The 13,820-nt window shown below is 34.8% G+C and overlaps 3 protein-coding genes and 1 non-coding gene across 4 annotated transcripts; 2 read left to right on the top strand and 2 right to left on the bottom strand.

Annotated features, from left to right (window-relative positions):
• The first annotated feature begins 1,037 nt into the window (after window positions 1–1,037).
• On the top strand, window positions 1,038–6,754 carry LOC110651567 (receptor-like cytoplasmic kinase 176). Its single transcript, XM_021806937.2, has 6 exons — window positions 1,038–1,435; window positions 2,066–2,382; window positions 4,852–4,987; window positions 5,124–5,260; window positions 5,384–5,507; window positions 6,067–6,754. Exons 1-6 carry the CDS (start codon window positions 1,384–1,386, stop codon window positions 6,459–6,461), a joined length of 1,161 nt encoding a protein of 386 aa, XP_021662629.2. The 5' UTR covers window positions 1,038–1,383; the 3' UTR covers window positions 6,462–6,754.
• A 215-nt stretch (window positions 6,755–6,969) lies between these two features.
• LOC110651569 (uncharacterized) lies at window positions 6,970–10,228 on the bottom strand. Its single transcript, XM_021806940.2, has 3 exons — window positions 9,667–10,228; window positions 8,277–8,445; window positions 6,970–7,310 (listed from the first exon to the last, which is right to left on the bottom strand). Exons 1-3 carry the CDS (start codon window positions 9,724–9,726, stop codon window positions 7,114–7,116), a joined length of 426 nt encoding a protein of 141 aa, XP_021662632.2. The 5' UTR covers window positions 9,727–10,228; the 3' UTR covers window positions 6,970–7,113.
• TRNAK-UUU (transfer RNA lysine (anticodon UUU)) lies at window positions 10,226–10,297 on the top strand. Its single transcript has one exon. It is a non-coding gene; the product is annotated as a tRNA-Lys (tRNA).
• Window positions 10,298–11,498: 1,201 nt separating this feature from the next.
• Window positions 11,499–13,550, bottom strand: LOC110651568 (expansin-A4). The gene is made up of 3 exons (XM_021806938.2): window positions 13,324–13,550; window positions 12,783–13,101; window positions 11,499–12,206 (listed from the first exon to the last, which is right to left on the bottom strand). The coding sequence occupies exons 1-3, from the start codon at window positions 13,463–13,465 to the stop codon at window positions 11,897–11,899; spliced, it is 771 nt and encodes a 256-aa protein (XP_021662630.2). The 5' UTR covers window positions 13,466–13,550; the 3' UTR covers window positions 11,499–11,896.
• Between the last annotated feature and the right edge of the window lie 270 nt (window positions 13,551–13,820).

Below are 13,820 nucleotides of genomic sequence, written 5' to 3'. Positions count from 1 at the left end.
CCAAGATACAAGATGATAATCATTGTTGATGATGAAATAGGCATAGCATCGTTCATTATTTTTTAGAATTTAATATATCATTTTATCCTTTATTTTTATAGAAATAAAAGAAGATTTTAAAAAATAGAGCGAATAACATGAGAGTAAGATGATCATGAGTATTTTCTTAATTTATGAATAATAATTATTTTTAAGCATTTGAAAATACTAATTGTAAATATACTACTTTGTGAAGGTCGATAATATTTACACATAAAAGTTCACAATACACATTTATAATATAAATGTATAAAATATTCAATATAAAAAAAAATCATCACATGTGAAATTCTTAACTATACATACAAACAATGTAATATAATTTATAATTCAACCTAATAAAATTATTAATATTTAATTATAATTTTATTATTATTATGACTCATTTTATAATATTCAAAATTTTATGATGAAAATAATATCTAAAATATATAAAAATATCTGTTAATATTATAATTTTTATATACAAAAAATAAATTATTAATAATGTAAATATACACAAAGCACAGGCATAATACTAGTATTAATATAAAAGTAATTAAAAATATCACATTGATAATAAATTAAAAATTATTGATTATAGTTTAAAATATAAAATATAATAAATAGTAATGATAATAGGATTAATATGAATATAGTATTAAAAAATACCATATATCTATATTTACAAATATTGATGAATCAGCTATGAATATGCATTTATGATAAGATAAAGATAAAATTGAAGTCATATCTTTTCAAGGGATGGCTTTTAAAGAAAGTGGACCCTTTTCATAATAATAATATTATTATTCAAAAAGAATTCAGGAAATTTAAAAAATTTAAGAATTTTAAGATGATCATTTTACAGAAAATAATTGACTAGGCCACATGGCATATAAAATTTTTTCTCCAATATATAAATAAAATAATAAAGAAAGATAATTGAGGAATTTAAAAAGAACATGTTGATGTTTGTTTGGTTGCTTGCAGGAAGAGATAAAAAAGGACAAAAGAGCTCAAAAAAGCGAGTCAACCGTCCATGGTTGGCGAGGTCTAAAAAGGCCATCAAGAAATTAAACATTTTGTCATCTCATAGACTCCTTTTCTTGCTTCCTTCAATTGAATCTTCCCTTCTCTCATTTCCAGTACCAAAACCAACCCACCAAAATCTTCCATTTCCTCTGTAACTATTGCCTATTAAGTTAGCTCTAAGTGATCTTTTTCTTTTTGTTTTTGTATCCCATTTTTAAACGGGAAAGAGGAATTTTTTTTTTTTTAATACAAAGATCTGAGCTTTCTCTTTGTTTGATTTGAGTTTGGCTTTTGTAATTGCAATATTGAAGTTCTGAAGCGTTTGTTTTGATGGGACTCTGCTTTAGCAATCGAATCAAGGCTTATACTCCTTCTAATACTGGTTTGGTTGCTGACTCTGTGTGTGTGTGTGTGTGTCTATGTTTTTGCAATTAGCTGTTATTGATTTTGCTTGATTAAGATTGAATTGTCTTTATTTTATATTATTTTTTTTATCAATAGATGCTTGAGCTGTTCTTTTTATTGGTTCTCATGTATTTCCCTGCGTATTGGCTGCTGAGGATGTTGTCTAATCTGTATTGCTATGGCTTTCACATGCACATTAGGTTCTTGGCAGGACATGTATAGCTTTATTATCATTTTTTTTTTCAGTTTTTAAGATAAATTTGTATGGTTATCTTTCTTTAGTTGATTATATGATAACCTCCCTAGGATTCTATCAGTAGTTGTAAAAATTTGTTAAGTCTTATGATGAGTAAGCAAGATTTTGGCTCTCTGGAGTTAGCCTTAGCTTGAGACATATTGTAGGGTTCTGACATTAATAAAATCATTCTTAAATAAAATTTGAATTAAGAAAGATGTTCTGTGAGATTGCATATCATGTTCATACTACTCGGAAGGACTTAAATGTGGGCAAGTCTGTGTTAGAAATTGGGCACTGAAAAGAACACTTTTGTGTTTTAATGCAAACCACTTTTAATGAATTTAATTTAATTGTTTATTGATTATGTAGGGCTGAATTCAAAAAATTCCAGCAGAGATGGAAAGAATTTGAGTAGCAAGGTCTCATCAGCTTCTGTACCCCAAACTCCTCGAAGTGAGGGTGAGATCTTGCAGGCAGCAAATTTAAAGAACTTTAGCTTCAATGAGCTGAAGAATGCCACTAGAAACTTCCGACCAGATAGTGTACTAGGAGAAGGTGGCTTTGGATCAGTTTTCAAAGGGTGGATTGATGAGCATTCACTTACTGCTACAAGGCCTGGTTCTGGCATGGTGATTGCTGTGAAGAGGCTTAAACAAGAAGGGTTCCAGGGTCACAGGGAATGGCTGGTCAGTGGTCAGCAATATGATTTCTATTTCTTAATTGGTTATGCAAGTTTTCTGTGATCCGTTTTCACTTTTCTATTTAGTGTCATTTCTCTTTGCGCCTTTATTCATACCTGTTTTATTTACTTGGGGAAGGGGGTCCTGTCCTTAATTGCATACTTATCTCCTAATTAGAGGGAACTTGGGAATACAAGTATATCTGTGATCCATATTCTTCTTACATCAAAGTTAGCAGTCATCAATCATGTTGCAAAAAATCACGCCCACACAAAATAAAGAACTCAAAATTTAATATGGTTTTGCATAAGGCTACTTCACAAAATAAGTTCACTATCAAAGAAAAAATAATTATATAACTACTAATTATTTTTCTCACCCTCACAGATCACTCAAGCAAAACTTACGGACTTCAATGCACCTCTCTACTTCGTGAGTTCTCTACAATACAATATAATGGCAAACCAACTATTCATATATATAGGCTAGTTAGGCTAGTTAGGACTCTAATTATTAAATATCATAATTTAAATTCTACTAAACTTCCTATTTTATCTAATTCTCTCATTCTAATTTAACTTAAACTATAACTATCTATACCTCTAAACCAAATAGAATTAGTTTTCAACGCTTCTGCAAAAGTCAAATTTTGCTTGGGTACTTCCTTGCACTCTTGATTGTTGATATTGCCTCTTGCCTCAACTTGCATTATTTCAATCAATATGCTTCCTTCCAATTTGTAGAGATTTTTTGTACCAATCTTCTTACCCTTCATGTTCACCAAAGTACCTTGGCTAACTCTTATAACTCCACTATAAATTGAACACCCATAACCTAAAGAATTCAGTTTACCCAAGGAAATTAAGTTTCTTTTAAATCTAGGAACATGCCTCATTTCATTGAACAATTTCACACGATCACCATGCAGTTTGATCTTTACTTTTTCAACATATTCAACTTCCATTTTGTTTTTCATCGACTGATTTTAATTTTTCTCCTTTCTTTTCTTCAATCACATTAAACCATTCCTTTTTCAAGCAAATATGGAATGAGCAAACAGAATTCATTAACCACTCATCTTGTAATGGATTTTTTGTCTTTTCCTTATCATTATCCATATTCAAATATTCACCATCAACATTCATAGCAATTGCAACAGTTCTTTTTCTTTTTTGTGACTCTTCTTGAATTATTTAAACTCTGCAAAATCTTTCTTCATCTTCATACAATGGTATTTAATGTGGCCCTTCTCATGACAATAGTAGCATTCTCCATCTTTAAGCTCTACTTGTGATCTTGAGCTCGATCTATTATTTTCTCTAATTGTTTCCACGTAGATTGCTTCTACTACGATTAGAACCAGCAACAAAAGCTCTACCTTCATTGCTATTGCATGTCTTCTTGAACTGCTCATCATCTAAGATAACTACGATAACTTCTTCCACCTTTAAAGTCTTCTTCTCAACTGTTAGGGCTTTCACCAAATTTTTATAAGGTTGTGGGAGAGAGGTTAAAGGTAAGAGGGTTTTTTATCTTCTTCATTAAACTTCACATCAACACTAGCCAATTGGGTAATTAATTTATTAAAAATATTAAAGTGATTCCTCACATCAATACTTTCATCCATTCTGATACAACTTCTTCTTTAAATACAAATGATTTGTGAGTAATTTTGGTATGTATAAGTTCTCAAATTTCTTCTACCAAACAGCTGGCGAAGTCTCCTCTCCTCCAAAACGTTGTACTTCACATTCGGGGTTAATTTCAATTTAATCATACTTACTATGCTTTGTTGAAACTCCTCTCAATCATCATCTTTCATAGCCGCCGGTTGCTTCTCATTCAATGCTTTGATTAATCCTTGTTGCACAAGGACATCCTTCACGGTATTGTCATAAACTGAAATTATTTTTCCTATCGAACAGTTTCACCTCAAATTTTGTGTTCGTCATTTTGGACATCTCAAACCATAGCTTTTATACCACTTGTTGTGAAAATTACACCTACATAAAATAAAGAACACAAAATTTAACGTGATTTGGCGTAAGTCTACTCTACCAAATAAATTTATTATCAAAGAAAAAATAATTATACAACCACTAATTATTTTTCTCACACTGATAAATCACTCAAACAAAACTCATGGAATTTGCACATCTCTACTTTGTGAGCTCTCTACAATACAATATGATGACCAACCAACTATTTATATATATAGGCCAAAACTTAGTTCTTTTAAAATTCTAATCGTTAAACTTCATAATTTAAACTCTATTAAACTTTCTATTTTATCTAATTGCCTAATTCTAATTTAACTTAGACTCTAATAAATCCCATATTCTAGCTATAGTGATGTCCAAACAATTCTTGCTAATTATCATTGAAATGATGATATTATATTTACCTTTTCATGACCAGAGTGTTTGAAAGGTTGTTATGAGCTAAACAGTTGATTTTTCTTTTTGTTCGGAGCAGGCAGAGATCAACTATCTTGGGCAATTGCAACATCTTAATCTTGTTAAGTTGGTTGGTTACTGCTTTGAGGATGACCATCGACTTTTGGTTTATGAATTCATGCCCCGTGGCAGTATGGAGAATCATCTATTTAGGAGTGAGTTCCTGATCTTTGAATTAGCTGCTACTTTCGGTTTGTTGCCTACATGAAGAGTGGCTCAATCCCACACTCACTGCTCGTAGATTTATATATATTTTTTTTTAACTAAAATGTTAAGCAAAATTTGAAACAGGAGGGTCTCATTTCCAGCCACTTTCTTGGAACATTCGCATGAAAGTGGCTCTTGGTGCTGCAAGAGGGCTTGCATTTCTTCATAGAGCTGAAGTCATATATCGGGATTTTAAGACTTCTAATATACTACTTGATTCAGTATGTAATCTTTTAACATTGATTGATTGTTATTTTGTGATACATCTTAATCTGGGATTAAGTCTTAGTTGCGAATGTCCGAATTTGGTGAGCTACCCTTTGCTTTTTGTTCCATGTTTGCAGAACTACAATGCAAAGCTTTCTGATTTTGGTTTAGCCAGGGATGGACCAACTGGGGATAAGAGTCATGTCTCTACTAGAGTCATGGGAACTTATGGATATGCTGCACCAGAGTATGTGGCCACAGGTACCATTTCTGTATGTGGTTTCTTGCAATTCTCAACTGATTTAAATTTTGAATCACTTTTACATACCTCAATCTTCTGATTCAATGCACTTTCATCATTTTATCAATGTACCCTGAAGTGTTGGTTGAGAACAGTTTAGTTTTCACTTGTTTGACCATTAGAGGCATTAAGCAGATCCTTAAACCTACAACATTGTGTGTCTGTGTGTGTATGTCTATGGACATATGGATGTTAACATGAGAGACAGAGAGAGAGAGACCAAGTGAAAGCTACCACAGATAGGGAGATATTGTGAATGAAAATTGCCAAACATTGGTTCCTTTTAAGTAGTTTCAACCAAATATATACAAGGGAGCCTATTTTAACAGTTTATGTTTTGTTAAACGTTCTCCAAGTGCCATAGCATGATTCAAAATTTTTACATAGGATTTGCATGGGTGCTGTTAATGCTATCTGTTGAGTTCTGCCTTCACTTTTGTATATCAGTTAAGTAAGATGCAACAATACAATAGCCGTGCATTGAGTTCTGATCATTGATTGTATTTTGATATTGAGCAGGCCATTTGACTGCAAAGAGCGATGTATACAGTTTTGGAGTTGTACTTCTAGAAATGTTATCTGGCCTGCGAGCTGTAGACAAGAATAGGCCTTCTGGGCAACATAACCTGGTGGAGTGGGCAAAACCTTACCTGACAAACAAACGCAGAATTTTCCGTGTACTGGATACACGTCTTAATGGTCAGTACTCCCTCAGTCGGGCACAAAAGTTGGCTAACCTTGCACTTCAATGCGTAGATGAACCAAAGCTCAGACCAAATATGGATGAGGTGGTAAAAGCATTGGAGCAGCTTCAAGAATCAAATAAAAAAGAGAACAATCCAATTAGTCACAAGGAGAACAATGGTGGACGCATTGCATATCCACGGCCTTCTGCATCCCCGCTTCATGCATAGGCATGAGTTAGTATTTTATTTATTTTTATTATTTTTTTTAATGTTAATACAATGGAGTCCTTGGATGTGAAACAGTTTCTGGATTTCAGGCATATGCTAGAGGCATGTGTTTATTCGAGCTGTGTACAGTTTCTTGTTTGTGCTATGTGTGTAGCGTTTGTCCTCATTTTTGGATGTTTCCTGTCCTCCATCAGAATGATGGAGCACAGATTTATCTGGATTACTGTAATATTTTGTAACAGCTACTGAAAAGCCAAGTTTTCATGTGAGTATAATTAAGCTTATTTTGATCATGCCTTTTGGAGTTGATGCAGTACAGGATTTTGGAGTTGATGCCCTCTTCTTGAGGCATCCCCCTTGGTCGAAACCAGCATACCATATCCTTTGAAGCCATGGTAGAGGAGTAACTACGTTCATCAGTGACCTGTAACTACGGACTCTGTTCCAGCAATTCAATTCTTCAACCATGACAGAAAAGATAATTAGGGTAACTCCAAGGACACACCACTTGCCAATTGCGTAAGATTGATATTAGGAAATGCATCAAAAGAAGGTTGTACAAGCAAAAATATCCATGGCAAATACACAAATTAAAAAAAAAAAAAAAAAAAAAAAAGAAGCATTTATTGGAAAACAGAATTCCTGTAGCAGTTTATCGCCCCAACAAAGCAACACGATCCTTCTGTATCGCCTGTGTTAGGTTGATGTCAAAGAGTTCGCATCTTATTGGCATCTCCATTTCATAGAAGGGGTTCTTTAAAACATAATCTGTGTACAATTCATATATGACCTTTAAGAGACCCTCCATGCTTGGTGTCCCAGGTTCACATACCACAAAGAACTTTGTCCCTGTGGGGGAAAAACAATGAACGAAATAGAATTAGAACTTGTAGCATAACATGATTCAAAATAATTTGAATCATTTTTCCAATTTGAGTAATAAATCCATTAGTTTTTTTCTCTTTTGAAATTAAATTTAGAACGTTCGATGACAATTTGAGTTTTCCTACTCATAAAGACATGTTTCATTTGTTTCCCCAAATAAATAGAGGCCACCATATTAAAGCCCTAGAAGGAGCCCTGAACTTTTTGTTGTGACCAAAATTCAGCATTATGCAAAGGTGGGGAAATTGTCCATAGAAACCCAAAGCTTGAAAAACTTGAATTTAACATTTCAGAAGAAATAAATTGCCATAATAATACTTCACACAACCAACTTATATAACAATGTCAATTTAGCAGTTAAAGCCAGGAGGCCCACATGGTAGGCAACATTCATTCACCACATAAAAGAAACCACACAAGACATGATAAACAGAAAAATGTGAATGTATTCATGAATGCACAGTAATCTACCCTTTCCATTTGTCGAATTTCAACTAATATCAACTAATACCTTCTACAGTAAAATCATACTTGCACTCTCAAACCACTATATAATCATTTAGTGATATAATTAACTTGCTCATAAAATATCTCAGTTTCTTGGTTCATATTGACATGATTAAGGCTTTTTACTAAATTGTAAAAATTTGTATGTTTCTTAAATAAACTGATGTATCAAATTGGAATTTTGAAAGAAGTTGATATATTTAGTAAGAAGAATTCAAAGATATAATATATAGTAATTACATGCATTTTACTTATCAAAATTTATGATTAATATTTAATATACAGCAATCAAAATTAGTTAAGCTGACATTTTCATTATATGGAGTCCAGATTCCAGAGAAAAAGTAAAAATGGGATTTTTTTTTTATTTACATTTTAGCGTTTTTAGCTATTTGTGTAAATGAAAATTAAGATCTTGCTTACCCGTAAGAGACTGAAAACAATGGAGCTCAAATGTATCAGCTTCAAGGAGTTCGATGCCTGAACAACCAACAGTTGGTGATAGCTGCTGGGAGATGGCATGCATTGAATGCCACAAACTAGCTACTCGTAAGCTATCATTTGTATCCATCCGTCCAGCAGATCCATAATCCTGATCTCATAATAGAATAAATGAAAGATCATCAAACAAGCCCAGTCGAAAGCAATAATGATAACAACTCCAAAAGTTCTTATCAAACTTAATAATTTTATACAAGTCTCCATTACAAGGGGTAAGTTTGCAATGTCTCAATTGTTTTGCCATTTAAAAAAAAAAAATCCATCTCTCCCATTGCTAACAATAAAATGCATCAGGCGACAATGATACCTCAAAAAACAAAAAACAAAAAAGAGCAGTGAGGGAGCAGTGTGAATTCACACAGTGCCAAAATGGAGCTTAATGCAGCTTCCACTACTATCTTTAAGGGGAAGACAAGTTAATTTACCAGTAGGTTTGACCATTTTATTTAGGAGTTGCAACAGTTCTATATTTTTGTCCACCTTTTCCCTTCTTTCATTAACCTAAGGTATACAGGGGTAGTTTATAAATTCTCTACACTTCCACATGCTTTCCCATCCAATAACTTCATTTGTTTGAAGGAAACTAAATCGCCTAATGTACCGTACCATATCCGAGGATCAATTTCTGTATTATATTCGAGGCCACCTGATCACGATTTTGAACCAATCCTAACCAGTTCATTAGCTTGTAATATAAGAATTCCAAAAATTTATTTTCCAGTCAATGATGTCCATCACTTCTTACTGTGATTCAATAAAAGCAAAAGGATTGCCAGGTCTGAAAAAAATTGAACCTGCCTCTCTAAATGAGTCTCCAAAAACTATCCTTTTTGTCCCTAAAGAGAATTCCATTTTCTCAGCAAACAAACAAAGAGTAAGGGTTACTTTCATATTAATCGTCATTATCCCTGTTTGAAAACTAGAATTTTACAAGAATTCAGTTCAATTCAATTAATTTCTTAATTCTTATGTTTAGAATGTAAGAATTTAATTCTTTTTAACTTAAAAAAGTTTCATTTGAAAAGAAATAGAAAATCGACCAAATGATTTTTTCCAACCAAATGATTTATTATGATTATAAAAGTATAATCCCGTCCCCATATGCTGAATCAAATCTATAATTTCTAATCTTTGCCTGCTCATTCTCGGCTTAAATTATTTCAAACTCATGAAAAAAAAAAAATAATCATAGAGCTCCACTTTTAACTTAATTAATAACTAATTAATCAATTTCTCCAAAATAAATATACAAACACCTATCAGAAGCAATTTCAGCGGAAACAAAGGCGTGACAATTGAAGGAGAGCGATACCTTGTAGAAGATCAAACCACCTGATTTGTTGATAATATATAAGCTATAAATCGCTGCCATTCGGAATCCAAACAGCAAGAAGAAGAAGAAGTAGAAGTCAAAAAACCTAACAATGGGATCGAAACGTTCTTACTGGGAGAAAAACTACCTACAGATCTCCACCGTATGTCCTATTGAAGCCCATTGGGTTTTTATAAAGTGACAGCATTTATAGAGCCACGTGTTAGCTAGGTAAAAGGAAGAGCTAGTAGAAGCATAGAAGAAGCTAAACAGATTCACAGGCTCCTCCTCAAACAAAAAGAGGAAGATGGATGTCGCGGAGCATGAAGAAGAGATCAACGGCCAGGGATTGACGTTTCAAGAATCGACGGCCACCCACCTCCTGGGTCAAAACTAAAAACTTCTCATAGATGATTTCTCTCTCACTCTCAAGTCCAGTGATCGGTGCCTTCGGGTTTGGATCCAATGTCGCCGGTTCTTGAAATCATTTCAGTGTTCGTTAACCCAAAAAAAATTAGAGGTACAGATAATTATTTTAATAATGGTCAAATAACAAAGGGCCGTCTTAGCTCAGAGGTAGAGCGCATGGCTTTTAACCATGTGGTCGTGGGTTCGATCCCCACAGACGGCGAATTTAAGTTTCTTACAGTGCAATATTCACTATAAAATTTTGTCTGAATTAATTTAAAAAAAAAAAAAATTAAATAATTTGTCATTAAGCTTCATCGAAATCAAATTGGAAAAACAGTATATCAGAATTTACTAAGGGAGAAATAGATTTTTCTCTACCATGGTTTAGGGAAGCAAATGCCAAAGGAATTGGTCCCACTATACCCCTGTTTGTTATCTTTTTATTTTTTAAATTTATTTCTTTTTATCAGAACCTTACACGTTATCTTGCCGAAAGTTTTTTTTTCTTTATGAATGATAAGATGATATAAAGATGAGAAATAAATGCCATCCTTTGTTTGCTTCCCACACATGGCTTGTTTCCTTTTGGGCTTAAACAGAACCCAGCACCGGCCTACTGTTTTATTCATAAAACAAGCAACTTGTGCAAACTTTTGGAGTCCAAATAGCCAGTAACTCCACTTGAAATTGGACAGTTTCTAGGCAAATGGATTCTGTTTGAGCAGAGCTAAACCAAATAGACCATTTTTTTAGTACAATTTCGACTGTACTTTCAGAAAATAGATATAATGTGGTTCCATTTTGCACATATATAGGCTTTTTTTCCAAAGCAGGCAAAAACCAACCACAATTTGATTTGGATATCCTCCTCAGCAAAACCTTTTTTGCCTTGTACAGGCTTACAAATGAATCATAATACTGTTTCTTAGCAAAACAAAGACAGGACAAGAAACTCTCTAAAATGGTAAAGAAAAATAAATAGACAACAACAACTAATCAGACTACCCAATGGACAGAGAAAAGAGAGGCTGCACATGGAGTACTGAGCACTGAGCATCCACCGACAAGTGGGAAAATCAAGGTCTTCTACTTGCTTTCAGCATTCTTTTGCCAGCTTGATAAGCATTGTTTGCAATTAATACCACCAACTGATATGACATCATCGGAATATATATATAAAAAATGAAAATAAAAAAACCCTCCACTCCTGATGCAGTAATGCACCCATAGTCAAAATGGCTCAAGTCAATTTTCTCATATTCATCCAACAGTTTAGTGGTCAAAATCGATCATAAGTTCATAACACACCCTTTTAAAGGGTATGCACAGGCCATTTTGCGAAAATTACCCTTTGTTCATATCGCTCGCATTTAGTGAAAGGTAAAAGAGCATATTGTTGGAAGCAATAAGAGCAAGAAAAATTATGAATAACTATGATAATAACATTACTAGGAAGTAGGAACAGGACAATCTAGAGACTTGAGACTGAATTACTCAAGAGGCTGCGGGCTACATGTTTTTCCTTAGTGCAGCCGCTTCAGCTTCTTAAACATTTTCACCAACACAGTAAACAGTAAAAAAGTAAACACCCACCCCTTTCTCCAAAACACGGAGTCCATAGTATAAAGAAAAAGGCTACCACAGACAACACTTTTCCCCTTTCCCCTGTCCACAACCAAAATCCCCATATCTACTTTTCTTTACCCCCATATCAAATTTTCCCGAGAAAATTTAGGAAAATCGAAGGAGGGAAACATTAATATAGTCCATAAAGTTCAAAGAAAAAATTGATTTGAAAATAAAATCATGGGAAGGTAAATTAGATGCGGAAATTCTTTCCCGTGAAGGTCTGACCGAACTGCCAATTAGGTGGTGCGATGTTCCAGGAAGTAGATGTGCGCCTATCACTGCCCGTGACCCTAAACGAAAGAGACTGCCCCACAAGCACTGCATTTGATTGCCAATTTTGCCCCCAATTTCTGCTCATGGTCAGCCACCCTGTTTTTGATCCCTTGATGCTCACCTTCACTATATCCCCTGCACCTGCAACGTTCGTGATCAGAACCAGATTGAAGTAACGGAATCCATTTATCGTGAATCTAATGCCGCCTTGCTTCCTGCATGGTATCCTGGAAACCCAAAAAGAAAATGTGAAATAAATTAGTACTTTTTTTAATTACCGAATAGTCCCAAACAAAAAAGAAAAAAATTCGTGGATCTGAGGCTTTATCTCTTTCTTTTGTTTTCATCATGGCGAGCGATCCAACACACGCGTGGGATAACGTGTATTTTTGTCCCGTAATTTTTGCCCTTTTCCGGATTTTTCGGGTCACTCTACTTATGAAAGGTGAAGGTTATCTTTGCCATTTTATAAATATGCAGTGCGTTCACCAGAAGGAGACTAGGGTGAGTTTAAAAAATAAATATAAATTTATAAATATATGGCTTACTGTACATCGGGAGTATATTGTAATTTCTCCCCTACAAGTGACCAATTGCTGAAAAGAAGAAACAGATAGCCATTATGCGAAAATTATTCTTTTGAGCATGAGAAAAATAAATGCTTTGAAAAATATGGCCATCTCTCATTTTTAATAGCAATCAAGCAAAATAACCAGCGAAAACTGAAATCAAAAAGGGGAGAAATGAAATCTGACCCAGAAATTGTAAGCAAAAACAAAGGCAGAGATGCTTAGTGCACTCACCGGCGGTATGCCACGGGGACTATTCCAGCGCGGTACTCGGCGATCTTGAGGAACATGGGCATGGCGAGATCGAAATGGGGACGAGGTGGGTTGCACCACCCACCATTGTCGCTGGGCAGAGCGAAGTTTGGAGGACAGAAGTTGGTGGCGGTTATGAAGATGGATGGGCTACCAGGATTGCACCATCTGGGATCATTTGCACATTTGATTTCAAAGCAAGCACCGCAACTGAGACCATTGTTGAAGAGAGCTGTGCTCAACGCTGCTGTGTTCACTCCATACCCTTGGCTGTAAAGGTTCCCATACCCACAAGCACCACCTGCGCACAGAACATTGGATAAACAGACATTAACATTTGCGGGTTTAAAAGGTGAGACCTCAACAAGAAAGAAAAGCAACACCGTGCATCAATGAATCAAATCCCTGTGATTTAGCAAATGCAGGGTTGAAATCCGCTTTTTCACCAACAAACAAGTATAGCTGTAGAAGATTCTTTTTCTCAGTGCAAATGAGAAGCACATAACTCAAACAGAAAGCCTACCCATAGTTCCAGAGGCGTCGCTGCCACCATAGAAAGTAGCATGGGCGCTTTGCCACGAGCCACCGGTGTAAACCCCGGGGATTCTTGCGTTAGCCACCACAAAAAGCGATAGCAGAGATACAATGCAGAGCAGATGAGCCATTTGGGGGAGAGAGAGAGAGAGAGAGAGAGAGAGAGAGAGAGAGAGAAGTATAGCGAGTGTCTGTGTGAATGAGCAGATGGGAGCGAATGCGGAAAGCGGGGAGAAGGTGGGGTATTTATGGAGAGGCCGGGGTGGTAATCCAGTGTAGGCAGGCAGGTCTGAAAAGTTACTACTCTTAGAATTAATGCAATTTGCTGTAGTCTGTAGATCCATTTTGAATAATTTTCACTTTATTAATTTACTTTTTTAAAATTTTTATTCTATGTAAGAGTGAAGCTTTTTCCTTTTCTCACCGAGTGGTGTGTTGTGAGACTGGAGAGAGGGATAACAACACAAATAGGAATGCATGTGGGCA

This window comes from Hevea brasiliensis, chromosome 3 (assembly GCF_030052815.1).
Source record: "Hevea brasiliensis isolate MT/VB/25A 57/8 chromosome 3, ASM3005281v1, whole genome shotgun sequence".
NCBI lineage: Eukaryota > Viridiplantae > Streptophyta > Magnoliopsida > Malpighiales > Euphorbiaceae > Hevea > Hevea brasiliensis.
This window is presented reverse-complemented; position numbering and strand designations above follow the sequence as displayed.